The sequence below is a fragment of the Peromyscus leucopus genome, chromosome 8b (genome assembly GCF_004664715.2).
Source record: "Peromyscus leucopus breed LL Stock chromosome 8b, UCI_PerLeu_2.1, whole genome shotgun sequence".
NCBI classification, from domain to species: Eukaryota; Metazoa; Chordata; class Mammalia; order Rodentia; family Cricetidae; genus Peromyscus; species Peromyscus leucopus.
This window is the reverse complement of record NC_051086.1, coordinates 88,199,461-88,222,393: the sequence shown is the minus strand read 5'-3', so window position 1 is coordinate 88,222,393 and position 22,933 is coordinate 88,199,461. Positions and strand designations below refer to the sequence as shown.

The following is a 22,933-nucleotide window of genomic DNA, read 5'->3' as shown; positions in this document are numbered from 1 at the left end:
AACTCTATAGGTTTGAAACTTTCCAAAGTGGAAATATTTGAGGGAAGGAGTACCAGCCCAGCCCTCTGCCCTTTTGCCACAATGGAAGTTGAGCCCATCTAGTTTGACAGTTTAATTCCCTGAGTGTCGGTAATCCTTACGTGCTGGGGGTGGGAACTCTGGGGCTGTGGTTGTCCAATGTCCACACTCCCGGGGTACAGGTGTTTCGCTCTACTGACCTGTGGAGTGGGAGGTCCTGGTCTGTGGTGGGGATGCGCCGATTCAGCAAAGTGCACTGGCTGCAGCCTGTGCCTCCTCAGCCTGTTCCTCCCAGCGCTGTGGTGGCCCAGCCTCCCACCCCAAGCTTCAGATTCTGCTCATTGCCTTTTCCTCCATCTCACAACCCTTGCTGAGATTTCGCTTTTCCCTTTTCTATTTCTATTTCCTCCTCCGATGCCTCCCTGCCAGTATTTATTAAACTTTAAATAATTCCCCTTGGGCTGGCGAGGTTGTTCATTGGGTATTACCACACAAATATAAACCAAACCGAATGACCTGAGTTTGATCCTCAGAACCCATGATGGATGGAGAGAACCAACTCCTGAAAGGTGTCCTGTGACTGCCACACATGTGCCATGGCATACATGTGTGGGTACATACACATGCATAATTAAAATCCCCAAAGTATTAATAATTAAAGAATAAATTAAGTAAGCAATTATTATCTTTATGACAAAGTAAAGCCAGGGCCTCCTTCATTCATCCTTAGCCTCTCTCTCTCTTTCCCAGCTGCGTATGAGTTGGTTTGTTTGTGTGGGTTTGTTTTTTGTGGGTTTTTTTTTTCCTTCTGTGCTGGGGCTTGAACCCAGGGCCTTATTTCTGTTAGGCAGGTGCTCTACCATTGAGCCACATCACTAGTCCTTTTTATTATTTTCATTTTAAGACAAGGTCTTACTAAGTTGCCCAAGCAGGCTTTGGCCTCCTTAGGTAGCCCAGGGAAGCTTTGAACTTTTCATTCTCCTGCCTCAGCCTCTGAAGTAGCTGAGATTACAGGCCTGCCCCACCAGGCCCAGCTCCAGACAGATGTTTGCTAAGGCATCCTGGACATTTCCAACATGGTCACCGTCTTCAGAGGAATCCACAGAGGCCTGGACTTGGCCTTTCTCCCGAAACCACCTGTATTTGTCAGGAGGGCCAGGTAGACGCCTCAGTAACAGGCAGGTCCCAAGGTTCAGCGGCTTCACACGAGTCCAGTGCCCTGGCTGCTGTGTGTTCCTGCAGTCTGATCTTCCTTTGAGTCCTCAGGGCTTCCGTAGTTTGCTGCCCTGGGGCCTCTCATGTGCAAGCCCCTCAGCCTGGACTGCCCCTTCCTCCTGCCTCCCTTTCCTTGAGAACTTGTCTGCATCCTTTGGGTCTCAGCATGAATATCACTTCCCCAAACCTGTCCACGCTTGTGACCTACTTAGTAGGAAAATACAGGAAGAGCTCAATAAACGTTACCCACACCCCAAAGCAAACCCAAAACCTCATTGTTTTTTAATCCCTACTTAAACCTCCCCTCTTTCCTCGTTAGTCTCCCCACCTGCAATCCTGTCCCCCGCTTCTCAAGTATAGAGTGTTCTGGGGGTGGATTCATATCCACAATGCACAATGCACGTGAGTATTACAAATGCCATTTTTTTTTTTTTTTACTGTTAATAGATCCCTGAAGCACAGGCTCCCAGGCAGGTGACCCTGACACTTGGTCCCTGAGGCATTCACCTCTATCAAGCTAAATTCCTGCACGGATGAGGCCTGAGGCTCTGAAGAGGGGTATAGGCACCTGCAGAATTTACCGTGTTGCTAAGAACTAAAGGAAGGGATGGTGAGGTGTATCCGGGGAAAGGCACGTGGCAGCAAGTCTGACAGCTGAGTTTCCTCTCCGGATCCCACACGGTGGACAGAGAGAACGAACTCCTTCAGGTTGTCCGCTGGCCTTCACATGCCTGTGCCGTGGCGTGTGCATACACACGTATGTGAATAGAGAAGTAAATAGATAAATGAGTGAGGGGGAAATGAAAGGAGAGGAAGCCGAGATGCTCTCCAGGGTTTTAGATTTTGCTGTATCCCGGCACATCACAAAGCGAGAAATTGGAGCTCAGCGTGGTTATACCATGTATCCAAGACCACACAGCCAGCCTGTCAAGAACCAGACTTTGAACTCAGCTTCATGATGTTTTTATTTGTGAATTCATTACAATAAAATTATATTTATTTTTAAAAAAAAAAAAAACTAGAATTTGAACCTAGATCTGTCAGCCACAGCCTGTTTTTTTTTTTTTTTTTATCCTTCCCACCCCCATAAATTGTTTGATTTCCAAGATTAGGTCTTCTATCTATGACTTTCATCCCCAGAATATGATCGCTGTTGTTCAGAAATAAGCCTGTGATAACTCCGAATACACCTAATTCTGCTTTGTCATAGCTGCCTGGTCCCTGCCAAGCAGACCCGAGAAGTAGGTCACGGCTGAGGGGACCATGTGCTGGCTGATGCTTCTGTTTCCGGGACCAAGTGAAGGAAGGCCTAAACCTGCCAGGAGTATCGCCCTCCACGAGCCCTGCTTAAGTTTCATATCCTGACCCTGGGGAGCCATGGCCAGCTTTCACACTGCTGAGCTTTGCCTTCTAGAAGTCTCTGTCTGCGGCTGAGAAACAGGCCTTGGCAGTAACCAGGCATTTGATGAGCTAAGAACACCTCTCTTCATCCTCCTGAGGGCTACTGACCACTGACACCTACTGGGTACTGAAGGAGGGTTACCCTGTATCCCATGCCATCTTACAGAATAGTGGCATAATCTATGACAAAATTATTTTAAAAAATAACCATGGGATGAGATGATTTAACAATGGCTAGAAAAGAAACAGTTACTTTCATTAACTCGTATATTTTACTGTGACAAGATTCTTATGAGAGTTAAAGTAAGTGTCTGGGCATGATGGTGCATCCCTTTAGTCTCAGACTCATGAGGCAAGCACAGGTGGATCTCTGTGAGTTCAAGGCCAGCCTGGTCTATATAATGAGTTTCCAGGCCAGCCCAGAACTACATAGTGAGACCCTGTCTCAAAGACAAATCAAATAAAATAAAGATTTTAAGTAAATGTTAGGCAAAGTGTGGTGATCCTTGCCTTTAATCCCAGCACGTGGGAGGTAGAGGCAGAAGGCTCAACAGAGGTTCGAGGCTAGCCTGAGCTACATAGTGAGCTCCAGGTCAACACAACCTGGGCTACAAAACAACCCTGTCTCCAAACCTCACCACCCTGCAAAATAGTACAGAAGAGGAGAAGGGGAGCTGGACATGGTGACTCCTGCCTGTGATTCCCCTGCTTGGGAAGCTGAAACAGGGGGATTGCCACAAGTTTGAGAACTGCCTGGTTTGCATAGCAAGATTCTGTCTTAATGGGTGAGGGGCTGGGCGTATAACTCTGTGAGAGCACTTGCCTAGTGTGTGAGGCCCTGAGTTCAGTTCCCGGCACAGCAAAGAAAAAAAGAAAAAAAACGTGTTTATTTGTAGATCCCTAAGTTTTTTGTTTGTTTATTTGTTTGTTTTTGTTTTTGTTTTTGTTTTTGTTTTTGTTTTTCGAGACAGGGTTTCTCTGTGTAGCTTTGCGCCTTTCCTGGAACTCACTCACTTTGTCATAGATTATGCCACTATTCTGTAAGATGGCATGGGATACGGGGTAACCCTCCTTCAGGTCCAGGCTGGCCTCGAACTCACAGAGATCCGGCTGCCTCTGCCTCCCGAGTGCTGGGATTAAAGGTGTGCGCCAACACCGCCGGCTAATCCCTAAGTTTTGATCTTATGATTGCAGCCTGGCAGTGTGAAACTTTTATTTTGTTTGACTTTTTTTGATATAGGGAATCACTCTATAGCCCAGGCTGGTCTGGACTAGTGACTTGTGACTAGTCCCCTGCCTCAGCTTCTTGTGTTGTGGTTATAAGCTTGAGCCACCACAAACAGCTCTCTGCTTTCATACATCACGACTGGATTGCTAATAAATTAATTTCAAGGGAAGGAAGTGTCTGAAAAAGTCACCTACGTTTAGCAAGCATCAAACCATACCCTGAGTTACAGCTTTGCTTTTTTAATTTTTATTCACTTTTTAACTTTAAACAGTAAAATCTTTTCCTTCCTTCCTTCCTTCCTTCCTTCCTCCCTCCCTCACTCACTCACTCACTCACTCACTCACTCTCTTCTTCCCTCCCTCTCTCCCTCTCTCCCTCTCTCCCTTCCTTCCTTCTTTTTTGTTTGAGACAGGCTCTATATTCAAGGTTGACTTCAAATTTGCTATGTTGTAGTCAATGATGACTTTGAACTTTTAATCCTCCTACCTCCACCTCTGAGATTACAGATGTTTATCATCACACCCAGTCTGTGCAGTTCTGGGGATCCAGCCCAGAGCTTTATGCATCTTATGTGGGCATTGTACACACTGGGCTATATCCTCAGTCTAGCATGATTTTAACAAAGGGAGGGGCAGGGGCTGGAGAAATTCTGTGTGTGTGTGTGTGTGTGTGTGTGTGTGTGTGTGTGTGTGTGTGTGAAGAGATGGTCCCGCAGTTAGGAGTGTAGTCTGCTCCTGTAGAGGACCCCGGTTCAGATCCTGGCACCCATTTCAGGTGGCTGACAACCTTCTGTGTCTCCAGCTCCGGTGGATCTGATGTCTCTGGTCTCCTTGAACAATTGTACACGTGTGTACAAACCCACACACAGACACACATATATACACATAATTTAAAATAAATCTTTAAATATAACTCAAGTTGAGTTAAAATACAGCATGTCTAAGTAAAAATTTGTATTTACTGATTAAAAACCTAGTTTGCAATTCAGTCTTCCTTTTTCCCACACATTCATTCAGTCATCCAGGCTGTACTGGATGAAACCAGGGTCTACGTCAAGAATGCTTGGCAAGCACTCTGCGCTCACCAAACTCCCAGCTCTGGTTTCATACTTCATTGTTCGCTAATTTAGCTTTTTTAAATGGATCTCCTGTAACTAAAGCTTGTCCTGAGCTTGGTATATAGCTGAGGGTGACTTTGAACTCCCAATCCTTCTATCTCCACCTCCTGAATGCTGGCATTACAGTGCGCACCCCTGTGCCTGGCTCCTTCTTACACGCCCAAGTAAAACCTGCAGGTGGTCACACACAGTGACGGAATTGAAGGCCCGGGCCAAAAGTCCCTCCGTCTGTGTTACTCTGCTCTTGTTCAAGTTGGGAATCTGCTACTTCCATTCAGGGCCAGGAGTCCCTCAGGGGAGAGGTACCTATTGCCCCCCCGAAGCTGGAAATTCTCAGCTCTTGAACACATGTATGTGTCTGAGTCCAAGTATGTTGGTGCCGACCACGGGGCTGGGAGTGCTCCGAATAATTTCCACGGGGAAAACAAAGCGTGTTGAAGAATGACCTCTTTGAAATGCTCCTCTGGACTTGACACTCGTGTTAACTCAATAGAGATGGCTCCAATTGTTTGTAACTTAGACAGGGAAAGTATTTCTTCCGAGAGGAGTGTCTTATCGCTGGCAGTTAACCACTGCTGCCCTGTAATGCTAAAAGAAAGCTAACCAGCTTTTGGTCATGTGGTTTGATGTCTCTGTTGTGGAGGGGGCATTTTTTTTCTGGGTTTTAATTGTTTGTTTTTACTTTCTTTGAACTCTGGAGTCCACCTCTTTATTACTTGTCCTGGGGGAACTATTTGTCCCCACAGCACATCCCAGACCCAGGTCCTTGGAGAGCTGAAGGAGGATTGGGTCAGCTTCCTCGGAAGTTTCCTGGGAAACTGAGGCCCCTAACACAAAATGCCTTTGTTCAAAGCAGAGCAGCCCATCTGCCGGGTCTGAGACCCCATGACCTTCCTTCTGGAAGGAGGAAGACGCTCTGGGTTCTAGTGCTGTTGTGTTTGGTGCTCTAGACATCTTTGCACAGTAAAGTTTGTTTGTTTGTTTGTTTGTTTGAGACAGAGTTTCTCTATGTAGCTTTGTGCCTTTCCTGGAACTCATTCTGTAGCCCATGCTGGCTTCAAACTCACAGAGATCCGCCTGCTTCTGCCTCCAGAGTGCTAGGATTAAAGGCGTGTGCCGCCGCCGCCGCCGCCGCCACCCGGCTAAAATGTTTTTAGGTGGCCTTTTCTGTTATATTAACTTCTAAAAAGTAATAAGCAATAATATGTTAGATTTGAGAGGATAGACACAAGTGATTATAGTGAGCTAAATTCTTTTTCAAGCCTTATTTATTTTTATTTTATGTGTATGGGTGTTTTACCTGCAGGTATATCTGTGCACCATGTGCATGTCTGGTATCCAAGGAGGACAGAAGAGCAAACCTGAGTGCTGGGAATTGAACCTGGGTCCTCTGGAAGAGCAGCCAGTGCTCCTAACCACTGAGCTGTCTTTGCAGCCCGTGAGCTAAATATCTAACAGGCTTCACATAGGAGAAGTGATGTCACTCTCAGGCTTTGCACCGTGGCTTTGTTCTTTCACTTACCATCATTAGTGAGCGCTCATAATTAAACTGCTCATAGAATCTAAGTGATATTTACTTCATTTTATTCTCAGCTAGCAGTATGTATTGTAAGTTTTAATTTAATTTTTAAAAACCTTAGTTGGGACCAATAAGATGGCCCAGTAGGTAAAGGTGCTGGTCACACAAGCTTGATGACCCGAGCTGGAGGTGAAGAGAGAGAACCACAAATTTGTCTGATGACTTCCACATGTGTGTGCCCCCCATATCATACACACACACACACACACACACACACACACACACACACACACTGACTTCCACATGCATTTGCCCCCCATATCATAACAAACACACACACACACACACACACACACACACACACACACTCTGACTTCCACATGCATTTGCCCCCATATCATAACAAACACACACACACACACACACACACACACACACACACTCTGACTTCCACATGCATGTGCCCCCCTATCATACATACACACACACACACACACACTCTGACTTCCACATACGTGTGCCCTCCATATCATACACACACACATGCACACACACACACACACACTCTGACTTCCACATACGTGTGCCCCCCATATCATACACACACACAGCAATGATGCTCATGATAAGTAAAATAAAGTTTAAGAAAACCTTAGTTGGACAGTTGCCCAGATGGTATCGTCGGCCATCTGGTAAAGTGTGTGTATCACACTAGCTTCTTCATCGCTAGACTTTTACTGGCCGATGCTGCTGACCAGGTAGACCAGGCCACATCCTGACAAGTGTGAGACTGCAGGGCGGAACACTTCTCAGAAACACAGAAAGCTGCTGGCTGGGACTGGCACAGCCCAAGAGGAGAGGCCAACGTCCTATTCTCCCTCTGTAGTTAACTGGCTAGGCCACCTCCCACATCTTAGTCGGCCTCATCACAGTGGCATCCTCTTTCCTTCCCACAGAGAAGGTGGACCCTGGACCTGAGGCCGGCTTGTGTTTTCTCCTTGGAGTCTAACCATTGTGGGTTACTGACTGGGAAAAGCACAGGCAAGCACTTGACTCTGTCTGGATGAGTGAGCTGCTTGCATCCCAGCCTCCTGGGGTGACGGGGAAGGTCTGCAGCTGATGCTGTGCTGGGACTCATCCCTCCTAAGAGAACTTCCCCTCGGGCAGCAGTCGGGCAGCCTCCCCTGGGTACCCTGCCCCGGCTCCATTCTTCCCTCCTCCATTCTCTTCTCCTTCTCATCACAAGGCCGGGGCCTCTTCAGAGCTTTGTTTTGCAGCTTGATGGTGCTCCTGGCCCAAGACTGCCTGGAACAGTGGTCAGGGGTGTGTCTGCAGGGGGCTCTGGTACTTACCATTCCTATCCTTTGGAGCCTAGAGACGGCAAAGGAGTCTGGAGTCTGCAGGACTCAGGGGCTTCCCCAACAGCCCCGGAACCCAGACACGAGGGGGGTGTCCTTCGACCTTTGCTAACTTCTAGCTCAGTCTCTGGCTCCTGTGGTCGTCAGGGAGCCGTCCCCTGAAGCTGGTGCAGACTTTCAGCCATCTTTGGGCCTCATGTCTCTCAGATCTGGGTCCTTCCAATATATTCTTTCCCATCCCGCCCCTCTGTCTCTCTCTCTCTACCTCAGTGAAGCTTGTGTGGTAGCACATGCAGGCCTGGAAGTGAGACCAGAAGGGATGTATGGCGTGCACTCTGAGCATCCACTATTCCACTCTCCCACTCATTCCTGAAGTGCCTGTCCCATGCAGAAGTACTGAGTGGTTCCCAGTAGTTCAAAATAATTCATTCAGGAGTCTCTGCTCTGCTTAGCGCCAGGGGTGTGGTGTGACGGTGATAACCTACCTGCCCAATGTCAAGTGGAAAACAATGAAGTCAGTGATTCCTGCCCGTGTCTCCAGGTTGCTAGATTCCAGCCCAATCCTCCAGGGAAAGAGGCAGGACCAGGGAGACCAACTGTGGAATTCTTTCAAAGTGGGAGTGTGCTGGTGGACCTGTTTCTGACACTCTGCAGCTTCTGCAGCTTCCTCTGCACTCCTAGCCTTGGAGGGTGGCAGGGATTGGGAGGGGTGGGGTGGGGGGGTCCCTCTGAAACCCATCCTCCACCCCAGCACCTTCCCCTGGCAGCCACCTGCTCTCCTTGTACAGGAACACCTGCCCTTTCCTGTTCATGAGCGCTTTTCTCTGATGCACTAACCCAGCACCGGGTGTGTGTCCCCCAGCAGGGACGGTTGACCTGCCAGTCCCTGAAGGCACCTTTGGCAGGGCCTTTTTCCTGCGCCCCTCTGCTTCCTGGTAGCAGCCACATTCCACCACTGCCCTGTCCTCTGGGATCCCCACCTCCAGTAACAATCCTGAGATTGTACAAACAGTGGGCAAGCTACCTTGGCAGCTTAATACAGACAAAATTTCCTCAGCAACGTGGTTTAAGCCAAAGCCGGATTGACAAGTGCAGAAATCTGTGTACACACCATTCCTTGGGGCGAATTGCTTTTTACCCTGTGGAGCCAGAGGGCCCTGCTGGGCAACTGGAGATGGGGGCGCTGAGGCTGACCAGCACCAATCTCTGCAGGCCAGCTGGGAGTTCTGCCTTCTGTCCAGGCTCAAAGGGCATCTCTATTTTTAGACATGGCCAAAGAAAGGAAATTTAATTTCATGCCTTTTATGTAATGTTTTCTCGTTAAATTTATTTATTTGTTTTGTTTTTAGACAGGGTCTCACTGTGTTACTCTGGCTGGCCTAGATTCACTATGTAGACCAGGCTGGCCTTGAATGTGTAATAATTCTGCCTCAGCCTCCCAAGTGCCAGCAGTATAAGTACAGACCCACCACACTCACCCGAGTGTGCTTCGGCTAGTGACTCCTGAGACACTAGACGACCCAGAGTAGACATGCAGTGTGGTCATAGTTCTCATTGGCCGGTTTTCCCTCTTGATATGCACATGTGCACACAGCACACACACACATGCACACACACACACACATGCACACACACATACATAAACACACACATATATACAAAAACACACAGACACATATACATACATAAACACACACATCCATGCATGCATACACACACATGCACACATGCTCTCCCTCACCCACCCCAGTGAAATGTTTGGTCTTTTTTTTTTTTTTCAATTTTCCAAATAGAATTTTATTTCCTACTATAAGCCTAAGTTCTTCGGACTTCCTTCTCATTCCCCCTTCCCACCTCTCTTTCCCTGCCTCCCACTTCTCCCCTCCCACCAGCCTCGCTGTTTCTGGACATGACTCCTGTCCAGTCTGTCTGTCTTCAGATCTTTCTGTAGTGGGTGTTTAGCATCTAGCAAGGCTGTCGCTTCAACAGCATGTTGTTGCCCGGGCCTCCTGTTCCGTCTCTCCCTGACCCAGATTGCTGCCGTGTCCACGCTAATTGGCCCAGGTCTGCAGTGCGCAGCCAGCCCTCCTCAGCGGGCTGGACTCTGGTGCAAGGGTGTTTTGTGTTGCCCAAAGGAGAGTATGTTTGCTGCTCTTCAGAACCGTCAGCATGGCAGGTGTTTGAAAACAGTGCAATGGAGGAAATGCCCGCTCACAAGGGGGCGTCTTGGGCCGGGTGGGGGGTCCCCATGATGTGTATTTGAAGAAGCACTTGTTCTTCCTGCAACCTGAGGATTTTTGTCTGCAGTCACACTTCCTCTATAAAAGTAGCATTTGTGAATAATCTCTGCTGGCACCCTTTGCTCTGGCAGGGACCTCTGTAGGCCCCTCACCCCTCCTACAAAGTGCTTGGCTTCGCGAAGGGTGTGCCAGGACAGAGTTTTGGCATGGTCCCCGGGGTGTCACGGGACCAGGGGATGATCTCACAGGGTCTTCCATCTGCCCTGCCTGGCCAGAGGCTGCATTGGGAGGGCCAAGGGCACCACGTGCCCTGAGTATTTTCAAACAAGAGCCCTTAGAGAGAGCAGGCAATTCTCACAATCTCCCTTTTGCTGATGGGTGTTTCTCCCCGGGGTGGGCTCCAGAGCCTTCTGCAAGGGCAGGCTCGGGGAGAGTATTATTATAACACAACCCGAGGAAGACCTGTCCCATTGGAGGATCTGGGATGAGAAGGGGCATTTTCCCTGAGCAGCTTTTTGGTCTGCAAATACATTTATCCCATAAAGGTTCAGGCGCATTGATGGACGATCAAGCTTTAATGATAACTACCAGAGATGGTCCTTATGTAGTTTAAAAGCACGCGTATTCATTGTTTAACCCCCACATCTTACAGATAACTGAGGCTCAGAGAGGTTGAGTGATTGCCCTAGGGTCACACAGCTAGTGAGGAAGGAGCCAGGCAGTCAAGGCAGAGTATGCTGTGAACTCTGTCCCTGCTGCCATTACACAGAAGGATTGGGGCAACCAGGTGTGGTGGCACATACCTGTGCTCCGAGCACTTGAAAGCCTCAGCAAGGGAGATGAAGTGTTCAGGGCCAGCCTGGGCAACACAGTGATGCCCCTCTCGCCGCCCCACCATTGCAGAGAGAATTCAAACCTCATTGTCCTTGACCCAGAGAGGCATTTCTTACATGTGTTCCCGGACATTGTTTATTTTCCGTCCTTCCAAGACAACCCCAAGTTCGGGTCATTCATTACTGAGAGACAACTGCTGGTTAGCCAGCCCTCCTGACACCAGCCCCTCCCCTACGCCCCTCAGGACATGTCCTCAGACTCAAAAAATAGGAATGAAGACATCTAAAAAATTGCCACCTTCCCTTCCCAGTTCTTCCCTTCCTTCCCCGGCTTCCTGGCTGTCCCCGTCTAATGAAATGTCTTTGCAAAAAGAGCCAATTTCAGCCTGCTCCCCGTGGCCTTTCAAACTCCTGCCTCCCCCGCTGCCCCCCCTACACACACACACACACACACACACACACACACACACACTACTTACAGGCAAATCCCCAACAAGCTGAGACTCTCCTGTGGCTTTCCAGGCTCACTCAGTCCGTCCCCCCAGACCTGCCTCATCTTCCCTGCGCTTCCCGTTCACCCAAGGTCTGCACTAGGAGTGAGAAGCCAGCACCCCAACCTTCCCCTAAGGTTTCCTTCATTCCACCTCTGCCGAAACCACCCCCTGGGTCCCTCCTTTCCCTTCCCCTCCAGCTGAACCCCCCCCCCCCCCCGTCCATGGCTGCCTTCTCTCACCTCCGTCAAATTAGAGCTCAGGTTAGCCCCTGAATGCCCCTCCCTCAGTGTCTGTGTGTCCCTCAGTGCGATGGGTCTTTTCAGGCTACGGCCCTGCAGCTGCTCATGCGCCTGCCACCTTCCAAATGCAGCGTTTCCGTGACACTCACTGCAGCCTTGCATGTCAGCCATAGCACTGCTCTGTTACACAGGAAGACGCTGCACTTTGGAGAGGCAGGCGGCCCCTGCGTCTCCCCTGGGGTGAGTTTCCCAGCTGACTTAGACCTGACTTTGGACTCCACGCTGGTATCTTGTCTAGCGAGTCTGGGGCGGGAGATTCAAACCCCAGAGTGACACATTTGGAGCCACCAATTCATCTAGTAAGCTGGACCCGCTGCATTCTGGGAGGGGGTGGGTCAGGTTGGGGGTCTTTCCGGTGCAGGGAGGCTTGATATAACACTGCATCATAAGATCTTGAGGTCTGGCCTCGGGGAACCCGGTTCAAAGGGAGGCAAAAAAAAAAAAAAAAAAAAAAGAAAAGAAATTGCTCCTCTGGAGGCTCTCGCCCTGCCATGAAGATGAGGCTGCACACTTCCAGGTGCCTTCAGAGAGGCAGGTGAGGGCTGAGGAGATGCTTTAGTGGGGAAATTAGTACTTGAGCAAGCATGAGGACTTGAATTCGAATCCCTTTGTAAAGCCGGGCGCTGTCACATGAGTGTCTGTAATCCTGGTGGCACAGGAAGCAGAGACTGGAGACGCTCCATAAGCTGGCATGCTAGCTAGCCTGGCACATGCAGAGGCAAAGAGTGGAAAGGCGGAGTTGAGACAAGGTCTCACTATGTAGACCAGGCTAGCCTCGAACTAATGAACTTACAGAGATCCACTCGCCTCTGCCTCCTTAAGTGCTAGGATTTCAGGTGTGCCCCACCTTTAAGGCTGAACTATTTAGTAGTTAGAAAGCATGTAGTTCAAACAAGCAAACAGAATCTCCAGAAACTCTTACTTAAAACCAAAACTATACCCAGGCATAGTAGTGTACGCCTCTAATCCTAACAAGGTGTAGGGGGGAGGGGAGATAAGCAGGAAGATCATGAGTTCAAAGCTAGCCTGGGCTATATAGCCAGATATTTCAAAAATACCAGAGCCGTCCTCTCAGGCACAATGTGTGACTCTTCTACACTGGTGGACATCAGCCAGCTGACATCAGCCGTGACATCTGTGTGCACACGGCAGCACCGGCTTCTCTCTGAAGCAATTTCCATTCATCTTTTCACACAAATGCTATTGTTCTCCTGTCACAGAGGCCCAGAGTCCTCCCAGCTCCTCAACAACATAGCCTCCTCTACATATACTCAATTTTCCCACATTTAATTTGGCCATTCTGTTCGGTCCTTGGAGGTCTATTATTGCTCAGTTCTAGAATATTCTGTGGTAAACTGCAATGTGATATGACCATGAGCTCAGAGGTTGTCACATGATGCTGCCTTCCTCCAGCCTCCCAGAGTACCTGTCCCCACCTGCCTTGCTAGAGTGAGGACATCCAAAAGGATCTGCAGCCTCTGAGCTGCCAGGACTCGGCTTCAAGAGGTCATGCATGCATTTAAGCCTTAGAGGATCCGTCTTGTCCTTCAGTTGTGGCCTGGCCCCCTCGCTCTTCTGTGTCCTGACAGGAGGGCTTTCCTCAAAGTCTGGGCTCCAGCAGAGGCTAGACTGCCTGCTGCTTCAGTAGACTTGGTATGGAAAAGTGGAAGAGTTGGACCACAGGCATTTGTAGTAGAGTGCGAACTCGAGGAGACCAGGGATTCGAAGGTCCTCAGAGGAAACCAGGGATTCCATTTGGATGAGCCAATGCGCTTACATTCCTTAGCTGTCATCAGCCACTGCTGATAACTCATGTAGCCCAGGCTAGCCTCAAACAAGCTGAGGATGGCTTGAACTCCCTCCATCTCCCAAGTACTGGGGTTGTTTTTTTGTTTTGTTTTGTTTTTTGTTTGTTTGTTTGGTTGGTTGGTTGGTTGGTTGGTTGGTTTGGTTTTTAGAGACCAGGTTTCTCTGTGTAGCCTTGACTGCCCTAGAACTTGCTCTGTAGACCAGGCTGACCTCAAACTCAGATCTGCATACCTCTGCTTCCCAAGGGCTGGGATTTAAGGCATGTGCCACCGCTGCCTGGCCCAAGTACTGGGTTTTGAACCCCAGCTCTCTTAATATACTTTCTGTGTGGCTTCGAGAAATCGATCTTTCTAAGCCACCTGTGGAAGCAGACACAGTAACCAGCTGTTGCAGGAATTAAATAAACCAATCCCAGGAATTGTTTAAAACTTGGATCCTGGGGAGCAGAGGGGAGATGAGGTGCATAAGCCAAAACCAGCCTCTTTTTAAAGACGTTCTCACTCTGTGTGAATGACTGCTTTCCCTGCATGGACACATTGCACCACATGTGTGCCTGGTGCCCACAGAGCTTAGAAAACGGCACTGGAGTTGCGCATGGTTGTGAACCACTGTGTGGGTCCTGGGAACCGAACCCAGCTCCTCTGCAAGAACAAGTGTTCCTAACCACTGAGCTGTCTGTCCAGCCCTTGATTTTTTTTGAAACAGGGTCTTACTCTGTCATCCAGGCTGGCCTTGTTCCTGGGTGCTGAGATTATAGGTCAAAAATAACCTTTGAGAGCAGAGCCCGTTGGGAGGTAATTTGGGGACTCTATCTCTACTTGCTTTTCAGCATACATGCCTGATATCTATTTTAGTGGGTTTCTTTGGCGGGAAGGGCTTCTTTGTTGAGACAGTCTCTCTATGTAGGCTGGCCTAGAATTCGCTATGTAGACCAGGCTGGCCTTGAACTCCCAGAGATCCGCCTGATTCTGCCTCTTGAGTGCTGAGGTTAAAGGCATGGGCAACCACTCCCAGTTAAGATTTTTGTTGTTGTTGTTGTTTAAAAAGAACAAAAAACAACTAATCACTTCTGGACATAATTCAAATGCTGTTAAATGCCGTGCATGTTTTCAGGACATTCACAATGCAATGCAGTCATCCCTGTTATCCGAGCCCAGTTTGGGTTTTTAACCAGAGGCTAGTGAGGACGGTCCCTCCTTCCTTTGGATCAGAACCTGGCTGGCGGTGGTGGCCGTTCAGCTGAGTCACAAGGCAGGTGTCCGCGGTGATTCCGGGACTTATGTTTGGCGCCCCCTAGCGAGGCCTGAGCGCGGCCGAAAAACCCCACCCGCTGCCGCTCCGGGGACCGCGGTCCACCGCCACCCTGGAAGCTTCTGGGGTCCGGGCTCGCAGTGCACCCGCCTGCCACTGAGTCACTCCGGCTGCCCCTCAACTGCTCTCCCACTCCCCGTTTACAAAAGAAGGACAGCTTGTGGGAAACGCGGCCGTGTGACACAGTAGCTTAGAGATGGCAGTGTCGGAAGATCTGAGTTAGAACCCTGCCTGCCCCAGCTGCAAGGGTTACTCAGTCTCTCCTCAGGTATGAGAAAGCTGGGTAGCTGCACTTCAGAGACTATCCCGTAAACTCCTGCGGCTGGAGTTTAGAAGCCATCCTATTTAATTACCCAGCTACCAGAGGGTGTCGAGGCCCTCCCGTACTCAAGGAGCTCCCCAGAAACTCAAGCGCCGGTCCCTGAACAGTTTTGCCATGAGCAGGACCCAGGCAATGACGGACGCCTATTGTGTCTTCTCTTTAGGAAAAAAAACAAAACACAGCCCCAGAGTGGGGACCCGCAGTCCAGGGAGGTTCCTGCGTCCCTTGGGAAGAAGGTTGGATGCTCTGGGAGTTGGGAAACACCAGGGCTTCTCTGGAGCCTGCAGGGGAGTTCTCACCCGGGAGCGGCTAATTGGTATTTGTAGACTTCTCCTGCAAGTCAGTCCCAGGCAGGGAATCAGGCCCCAGCCCCAGTGCCATTGGGAACCTTGCTCCCAGGGTGGCAGGGTGGGAAGCCAGGGGGCATCAGTCAGGTGTCTTCCAAGTCTGTCACGTTCCTGGGGCACCTTGCCTGTCTGGGATCCCCATTCTGCCCACCTTAAAGGTTTCTGGTGAGCTCAGTCACTCTGTCATGGAAAGGAGCCCAGGGAAAACGGCAGACATGTTGAGGAGATCAAGCAGGGCTCCAGGAGAGCTCCAGAGGGCTCAGTGAGGGGTCAGTTGCTGAGGATTCCCTTGTCCACCTGAGACGTCAAATGGCCTGTACAGAAGACTCCCACTCTGCTGGACAGAAGGGCCGATGTCTTCCAGCTGGGAAGTCCTGTTCTTTGGAAACAGAAAGGCCTGGGGCTTCATCTGCACATCCCTGGGCCTCAGAAGGTCTGGGAAATGTATGTGTCAGGATGAACACGGCGATGTCAACAGGGATACTTATCTGAAAGGAGAGCCTACAAGGGCACCCCAGGGTCCTATGGGAAGCACACAGTGAATAATGCCCCTCTTTGGCAGGTGCCTGGTAAGCACTTCCTAATGCCATCTTGGGGCTCTGAGCCATCAGCCCAGGTAGGTGCCCCATGGGGCTCTTCTGCTCTGTGTCATCAGTGTGGATCATAAAGTTCAGGAAAGGATCTCTCCTTCTTGCTCTCCAGGGATCGGTTCTGGTCCCTCAAGGATGTTCCAGAACATTCTTTCCTTTCCTCACCATCCCTCTCTCCCTTCCTCTTCTCCTCCCTTCCTTCTGCCTTTCCTATGCTTCAGATGGAACATGGGGCCTTGTACATGCTAAGCTGGTGTTCTACCACAGAGCTACATTCCTGTCTTGGCTTGGTTCCTAGGTCCTGAAACCCCAAGCTGACCCAGCCTTGCCATGGAGGGTATGAAGAAGGAACAGAATCCTAAGGACACCTGCCCTCCCAGGACTGGGGGACTTCCCTACTTACCCAGATTTTCCTATTCCCCACGAAGGAAAATAGTGGCCCTTGAGATGTGCACAGTCTATTTATTTTACATAGTGAATAGTAGCCTGTGTTTTTAAGATGACTTAATTTCTGCACAGACCCCTGTAATTCATCCCACTTCCGGAGGGGGTGACTGGCCCTCTAGTCCTGACCGGAGGTCGGGGGTGTGTGCAGGGGCAGAGGGGTCGTTAGGAGCCAGGTCATGGCATGGATGGCGGTGTGTGAGTGCGTTGAATGAGACAACTGAGCCGTCAGACACACCCTGGACCATTATCCCCAACTGGTAAACTGCAGGCATCACCCAAATGCTTGAGTGATGCTTGGCTCTCCAGCTCCAAAGTTGGAACGTATAGAAACTTCCAGAAATAGCTGAAGACAGCCCACCATAGAAAGCAAGCCGAAGTTCACATTGAGAATACAGGGAATATGGCCATACCACCCTGAACGTGAGTGATCTCACTTGATCCTGTAATCTAAGAAGGGTCTGGGCCTGGCTAGTGCTTGGATGGGAGAATACAGGGAGAGACTACAAGGCAGAGATTCTTGCTTACAACTCATTTACTTTTAAATTATTATTATTATTATTATTATTATTATTATTATTATTTGGAGGAGTATTGAAGATATACTGGAGAGGGGGCTGGAGAGATGGCTCAGTGGTTAAAAGCACTGGCTGCCCTTCCAGAGGACCCAGGTTCAATTCCCAGCACCCACATGGCAGCTCATAACTGTTATCCACAGCAGTCTGTAATTCCATTTCCAGGGCATCTGACACCCTCACAGACATTCATGCAGGCAAACACCAATGCACATGAGATGAAGATTTTTTAAAAAGAAAACATACTGGAGAAGAGACAGGTCTGGTAATGTAAACCTGAAATCCTAGCACTCAGGAGCCTGAGGCAGGAGGATGGAGAGTTTGAGGCTCACCTGTGTCTCAACAGTAAAATGAAGGGTGAGGAGATGGCTTAGTGCATAAAATGTTTGTAGCACAAGCATCAGGACCTGAGTTCTAGTCCCTAGAACCCACATGAAGCGGGACATGCCAGCACATGTGTCTGTAAACACACCGCTCCTACAGCCAACTGGGAGACACAGACAGGAAATGGCTGAAAGAGAGGACCTAGCCTGGTGTCTGCAGCAGGAAGAAACCAGGAGACCCTGCCTCAGTTAATGTGAGCAAAACAGACAGACAGACGCCCAAGGTTGCCCTCTCGCTTCCACCATATGCTAAAGCACCTAAGCACACATAAGTGACATTCACATATACAAGTGTGTGTGTGCACTTACACACACACAATGATTAAAAAGATAATATATTTAAAAATAAAATAAAATAAGTGGTGAGTGGTGGCTCATGCCTTTAATCCTTGCCCTTGGAAGGCAGAGGCAGGTGGATCTCTGTAGCTAGAGTTTTCCTGCCTTGCCCACAGTCGGGACAAATCTCTCTCACCCGCCAGTCCCACAGCTGCTCAGACCCAACCAAGTAAACACAGAGACTTATATTCCTTACAAACTGTGTGGCCGTGGCAGGCTTCTTGCTAACTGTTCTTATAGCTTAAATTAATCCATTTCCATAAATCTATACCTTGCCACGTGGTTCATGGCTTACTGGCATCTTCACATTCTGCTTGTCCTGGCAGCAGCTGGCGGTGACTCTCTCCACCTTCCTGTTCTCTCAATTCTCCTCTCTGTTAGTCCCACCTACACTTCCTGCCTGGCCACTGGCCAATTTATTTAGTGTTTTATTTATTGACCAATCAGAGCAATTTGACATACAGACCATCCCACAGCAGATCTCTGTAAGTTTAAGGGCAGTGTGGTCTACAGATTGAGATCCAGAACAGCCAGAGCTATGTAGTAAGACTCTGTCTTGAAAAATAAATAAAAGAAAGAGAGAGAGAGAGAGAGAGAGAGAGAGAGAGAGAGAGAGAGAGAGAGAAAGGAAGGAAGGAAGGAAGGAAGGAAGGAAGGAAGGAAGGAAGGAAGGAAGGAAGGAAGGAAGGAAGGAAGGAAGGAAGAGGGGGCTGGAGAGATGGCTCAGAGGTTAAGAGCACTGGTTTTTCTTCTGTAAGGGCCTGAGTTCAATTCCCAGCACCCACATGGCAACTCACAACTGTCTGTAAGTCCAGTTTCTGGGGATCCGAGACCCTCACACAGACATACATGCAGGAAAACACCAATGCACATTAAGTAAATAAAATGGTGAAAAAAAAAATACAAGTTGAACAAGCCATGGAGAGCAAGTTGGTAAGCAGCATTCTTCCCCGGTCTCTACCTCAGCTCCTGCTCTGACTTCCCTCGATGATGAACTATGATGTGGATATTTAAGTCAAATTGAAAAAAAAAAAAGAAAGAAAGAAAGAAAAGAAAAGGTGGACAGTGCCTGAGGAGCAACATCTAAAATTGGACCTCTGGTCTCCACTCTGAGCACAGGCATACGTGAGCACACACACACATGAGCACATGCACCCTCTTGTGTGCTGGTGTGCACACGTGCACTCTCTCTCGCGCACACACAGAGGCGTGCACACACACACCAATAAATTAATAAAGTGGAATACCTCTGTGTTGAAAAAAAATTCCAGAACAGCCAGAGCTTTTATACAGAGGAACCCTGTCTCACAAAAACCAAACCAAAAATAAATAAATAAATAAATAAATTTGTAAAAATCCATAAAAACAAAAACCCATGGGGAAAAAACTTGTAATTTTAATGTAAGTCAGAGGGGGTGGTAGAAAAAAATCCCTAGAGCTTATTGTGTCATGGTTGTTTTTGTTTTGTTTTTCAACTTGACTGAAGCTCAAGTTATGAGAAGAGAAAATGGCTCCATCAGAGTGCCCGTGAGCAAGTCTACGGGGTATTTTCCTGATTGATGATTGGCGTGGATGGACCCAGCCCGCTGTGGGCAGCGCCACCCCTGGGCAGATGACCTGGGTTGTATAAGAAGGCAGTGAGTGAGCCGTGAGGAGCAGGCCAGGAAGCCTCATTCCTCCATGGCCTCTGCTTCAGTCCCTGCCTTGAGCTCCTGCCCCGACTCCCCTCGGTGACGTGTGACCTGACAGTTGAACGATGAAATCAACGCTTTTGGGTCCTGGTGTTTTCTCACGGCAGTAGAAACCCAATTAAGACAAAGTGAACTGAATCTCCAGGTAGAGGACCGTGCAGCCTTGGGGAAGCAGAGATATGCGAACGGAACTGCCCTGTCATCCAGCCCCTTCCCCTGTCCCCATGGTGCCCCTTTATCCTACCCATCTTTGCCCAGCCATGCAGGCCCCTGCCTCAGTATACTTGTGGATTCTAATCTCCCTGCCTAACTGTGGGCTAAATTTAAAAGCCAATCTACCATTTTCTCAGGTACACCTTCCTCGCCATCTGCTCTACCCACGATCTAGTTGTGGACTTTGAACTTTCCCCTGGACCGTGGCTGTCGCTCCCATGCCAGCCTGCATTCTTTTGCTCCCATTAACCCTGCACACTGCTGCCAAGATCACCTCAGGGCACCTCTTTGGTGCTGTCCCTGCTGGTGAGCAGAGTCTAAACCAACCACTTCACCCTTCTCCAGACACTGCTGTGCCCTGCAATTTACTCGGTTCGTCACTGGCTGGGTGGACCCGAAGGGGCTGGAGGAGGGTGCTGGCAGCAGCAGCAGCAGCAGCAGCAGCAGCAGCAGCAGCGTGTCTCCCTGTCTGGATGCAAGGCAGGAGGCTATCTGTCTATCGTTCAAAGGGAAGATGGTTTGCTCTGCAAAAGCACTCCCTTGACGTTGTGCCCATTTTCCCTGTGTGGGGGCTTGGCATATAGCCCAGCTGACAGACTGCTTGCCTGGGGTGCAGAAACCCTCGATTCCACCTCAGCTCTGCATGATCACGGCATGGTGGTGACTAGTTTCTGTAAACCACCCAGGAGGTGGAGGTTCAAGGCTGTTTCTGGATGCATAGCTAGTCTGGGGCCAGCCTGTGCTACCTGTGACCCTGTCTCAGAAATCAATGAAAGGAGTTCAAGAGTCAGAGACAGGAGCTGAGATTGGGGTAGGGGTGTGGCTTCCTGAAAAAAGATATAGGCTTGGAGGCTCAGCAGTTAAGAGCACTGGCTGCTCTTCCAGAGGGACCCAGGTTCGATTCCTAGCACCCACATGGCAGCTCACAACTGTCTGTAACTCCAACACCTGACAGAGACATACATACAGGCAAAAAACAACAATGCACATAAAATAAAAATAAGTACAATTTTTTTAAATACTTAAAAAAAATACATATTCAGTATTAACATAGCTGACAGCCAGGCAAGCCATAGTCCCAAACGTTTGGAAGGCTGAGACAAAAGGCTCCCTTGAGCCCAGGAGTTTGGAGAGTTGGTTTTGCAGTCAGTTGGCATTCATGGGGCAAGGCCATTCACTATTTCCTGACAAGGGAGGTGCTGTTGAACTACCTACTTGTCAGTGCCATGGAAAGAGTAGGGACTGACGGACCATAAGTCAGCTGCTTCCTCTGGTGGTTGTGGATATGAGCTAATGAGATGGCAGATGATGGGGATATTGAACACTCAGTGAGAATGAGCATCAGTCTTCTGGATGGGAAGTGGGGAAACTGAGGTCCTCCTACTGTGACTTGGGGGAGGGGTGCCTCTCTCCTTGTCCCTAAGAGGTCAGGTTGCTGGTCTCAGCATCCCACCTATAACTCTCTCTCTCTTGCCTTATTTTTCTTCAGGCTTTGAACCAGTATGGCTGAACCCGACAGGAGTTTGACACCATGGAAGATCATGCAGGGGGCTACACTCTGCTCCAAGACCAAGACGGAGACATGGACCAGGGCTTAAAAGGTCAGTGGACAGCCATGCACAGCAGGCCAGCCACAGTGGGACACAGTCTGTGTCGGCTTCAGCAAGGGCTGGCAAGAAGGGTTCAAACCGTAGTTTTTATTTTTTTATTTTTAAGAAACATCACTGCAATTCAACACAGTAGGGGTCTCCTCATCACCATCAAACTGTAGTTTTTAAAGGAGGCATTCATACTACGTAGTATTAGATCATTAGGAGAGGGACCTCTCAATTTGAGTGGGCTAAGAAAAGTCAAAATGTGAACGTGTTTGAAAATTCACTTCTGCAGATCAGGTATTTGGAGGAGAGGTTGTCTTTCTCAGCTCTAAAGGAGCCTCTTCAAGTCCTTAGCTACACAAACTGCCCATCTGGACTCTATCGGGCGAGAATAGGTTACTCTGGGATTCTGAGTCTATCCACACTAATGAACTGCATCAGGAGTGGAACGTGATGGCGCTGGTGTGTAATTCCAGTACTCAAAAGGCAGGGCAGGAGGATTGCTACAAGGCCAAAGGCAACCTGTTTTATATAGTGAGTTCCAGTTCAGCCAGGACTACATAGAGAGATCCTGTCTCAGACTGTCTCAGAGAGATGGCTCAAAGGTTCAGAGCACCTGCTGCTCTTCCATAGGACCTGAGTTGGGTTCCCAGCACCCACATCCATCAGCCCACAGAATCTGTTGTCTCCAGCTTTGGAGAACCGACACCCTGTACCTATATGGCATTCACAGATTCACACACATATGCATAAATAAAAATAATAGAAGTAAATTTTTAAAGCACTTCTCAAATTTAGTTTCATTAATTGAAACTGCAGTCTGTAATGTAGTCTTCTGGCCACATTGACTTGGCCCGACCTCTCCTCCTCCAAACTCACTGGGGGAAGGGGGTGCTTAGACACACACACACACACACACACACACACACACACTCACACGTTCTATGCTAACACTCTCCACACCGCCTTGCAAGACAAAAATCCAGCAAAGTTCATCTATATTAATACACCACACACATTCACACATACACACACACACACACACACACACACACACACACATACACACACACAAAGTTGCTACCCCCTGGAAGGTGCTGTGAAACAAGTGTGTTGCCCTACCCATAGCTCCCCCAAAAGCCAAAGAAACCTAAGAGATTTTCATGAATTAAATCTTGCTACTGGGGGTTTATAATGAGCTGTTTGTAGGTGTGCAGACAGCTCTGACTCAGCAGAAAGTATCACAGTGCTAACAACAGTTCAGATAGTGACAAAAGACTGTTTTGAATAATAGCAGGGGCCTACACGCTGAATACCGGAACAGAGAGGGTGTCTAAGTGGATGCTAAACGTTGGAATAGGACTGGATCCAGCCAGAGAGGCTGTGGAGTGGAGGAGGTGCTGATGTTTACACTTCCCAGGCCTTTGAATGGGGACTTCTTCTCCCTCCTCCCTCCCTCTGAGGATAATGTAAATGATGAGGATGGGCGTACAAAGTGATTCTGAGCCCAGCCTAGGATCTGTGAGACACTGTGATAAAGAAAATATAAAACAGGTCCTTCTTTGGCTGTGTAAGCATTTCATCCCTCACTGTAC

The 22,933-nt window shown here is 49.0% G+C and overlaps 1 protein-coding gene across 13 annotated transcripts in view; it reads left to right on the top strand.

The window, feature by feature from the left end:
• Mapt (microtubule associated protein tau) overlaps window positions 1-22,933 on the top strand; it is a 105,834-nt gene that overhangs the window by 32,444 nt on the left and 50,457 nt on the right. For all 13 annotated transcript variants that reach the window (XM_028882677.2, XM_037201433.1, XM_037201435.1 and 10 more), the window contains exon 2: window positions 21,233-21,344. In XM_028882677.2, the coding sequence (XP_028738510.1) occupies window positions 21,275-21,344 (70 nt within the window). In that variant the 5' untranslated portion in view covers window positions 21,233-21,274. The remainder of the gene's footprint in view (window positions 1-21,232; window positions 21,345-22,933) is intronic.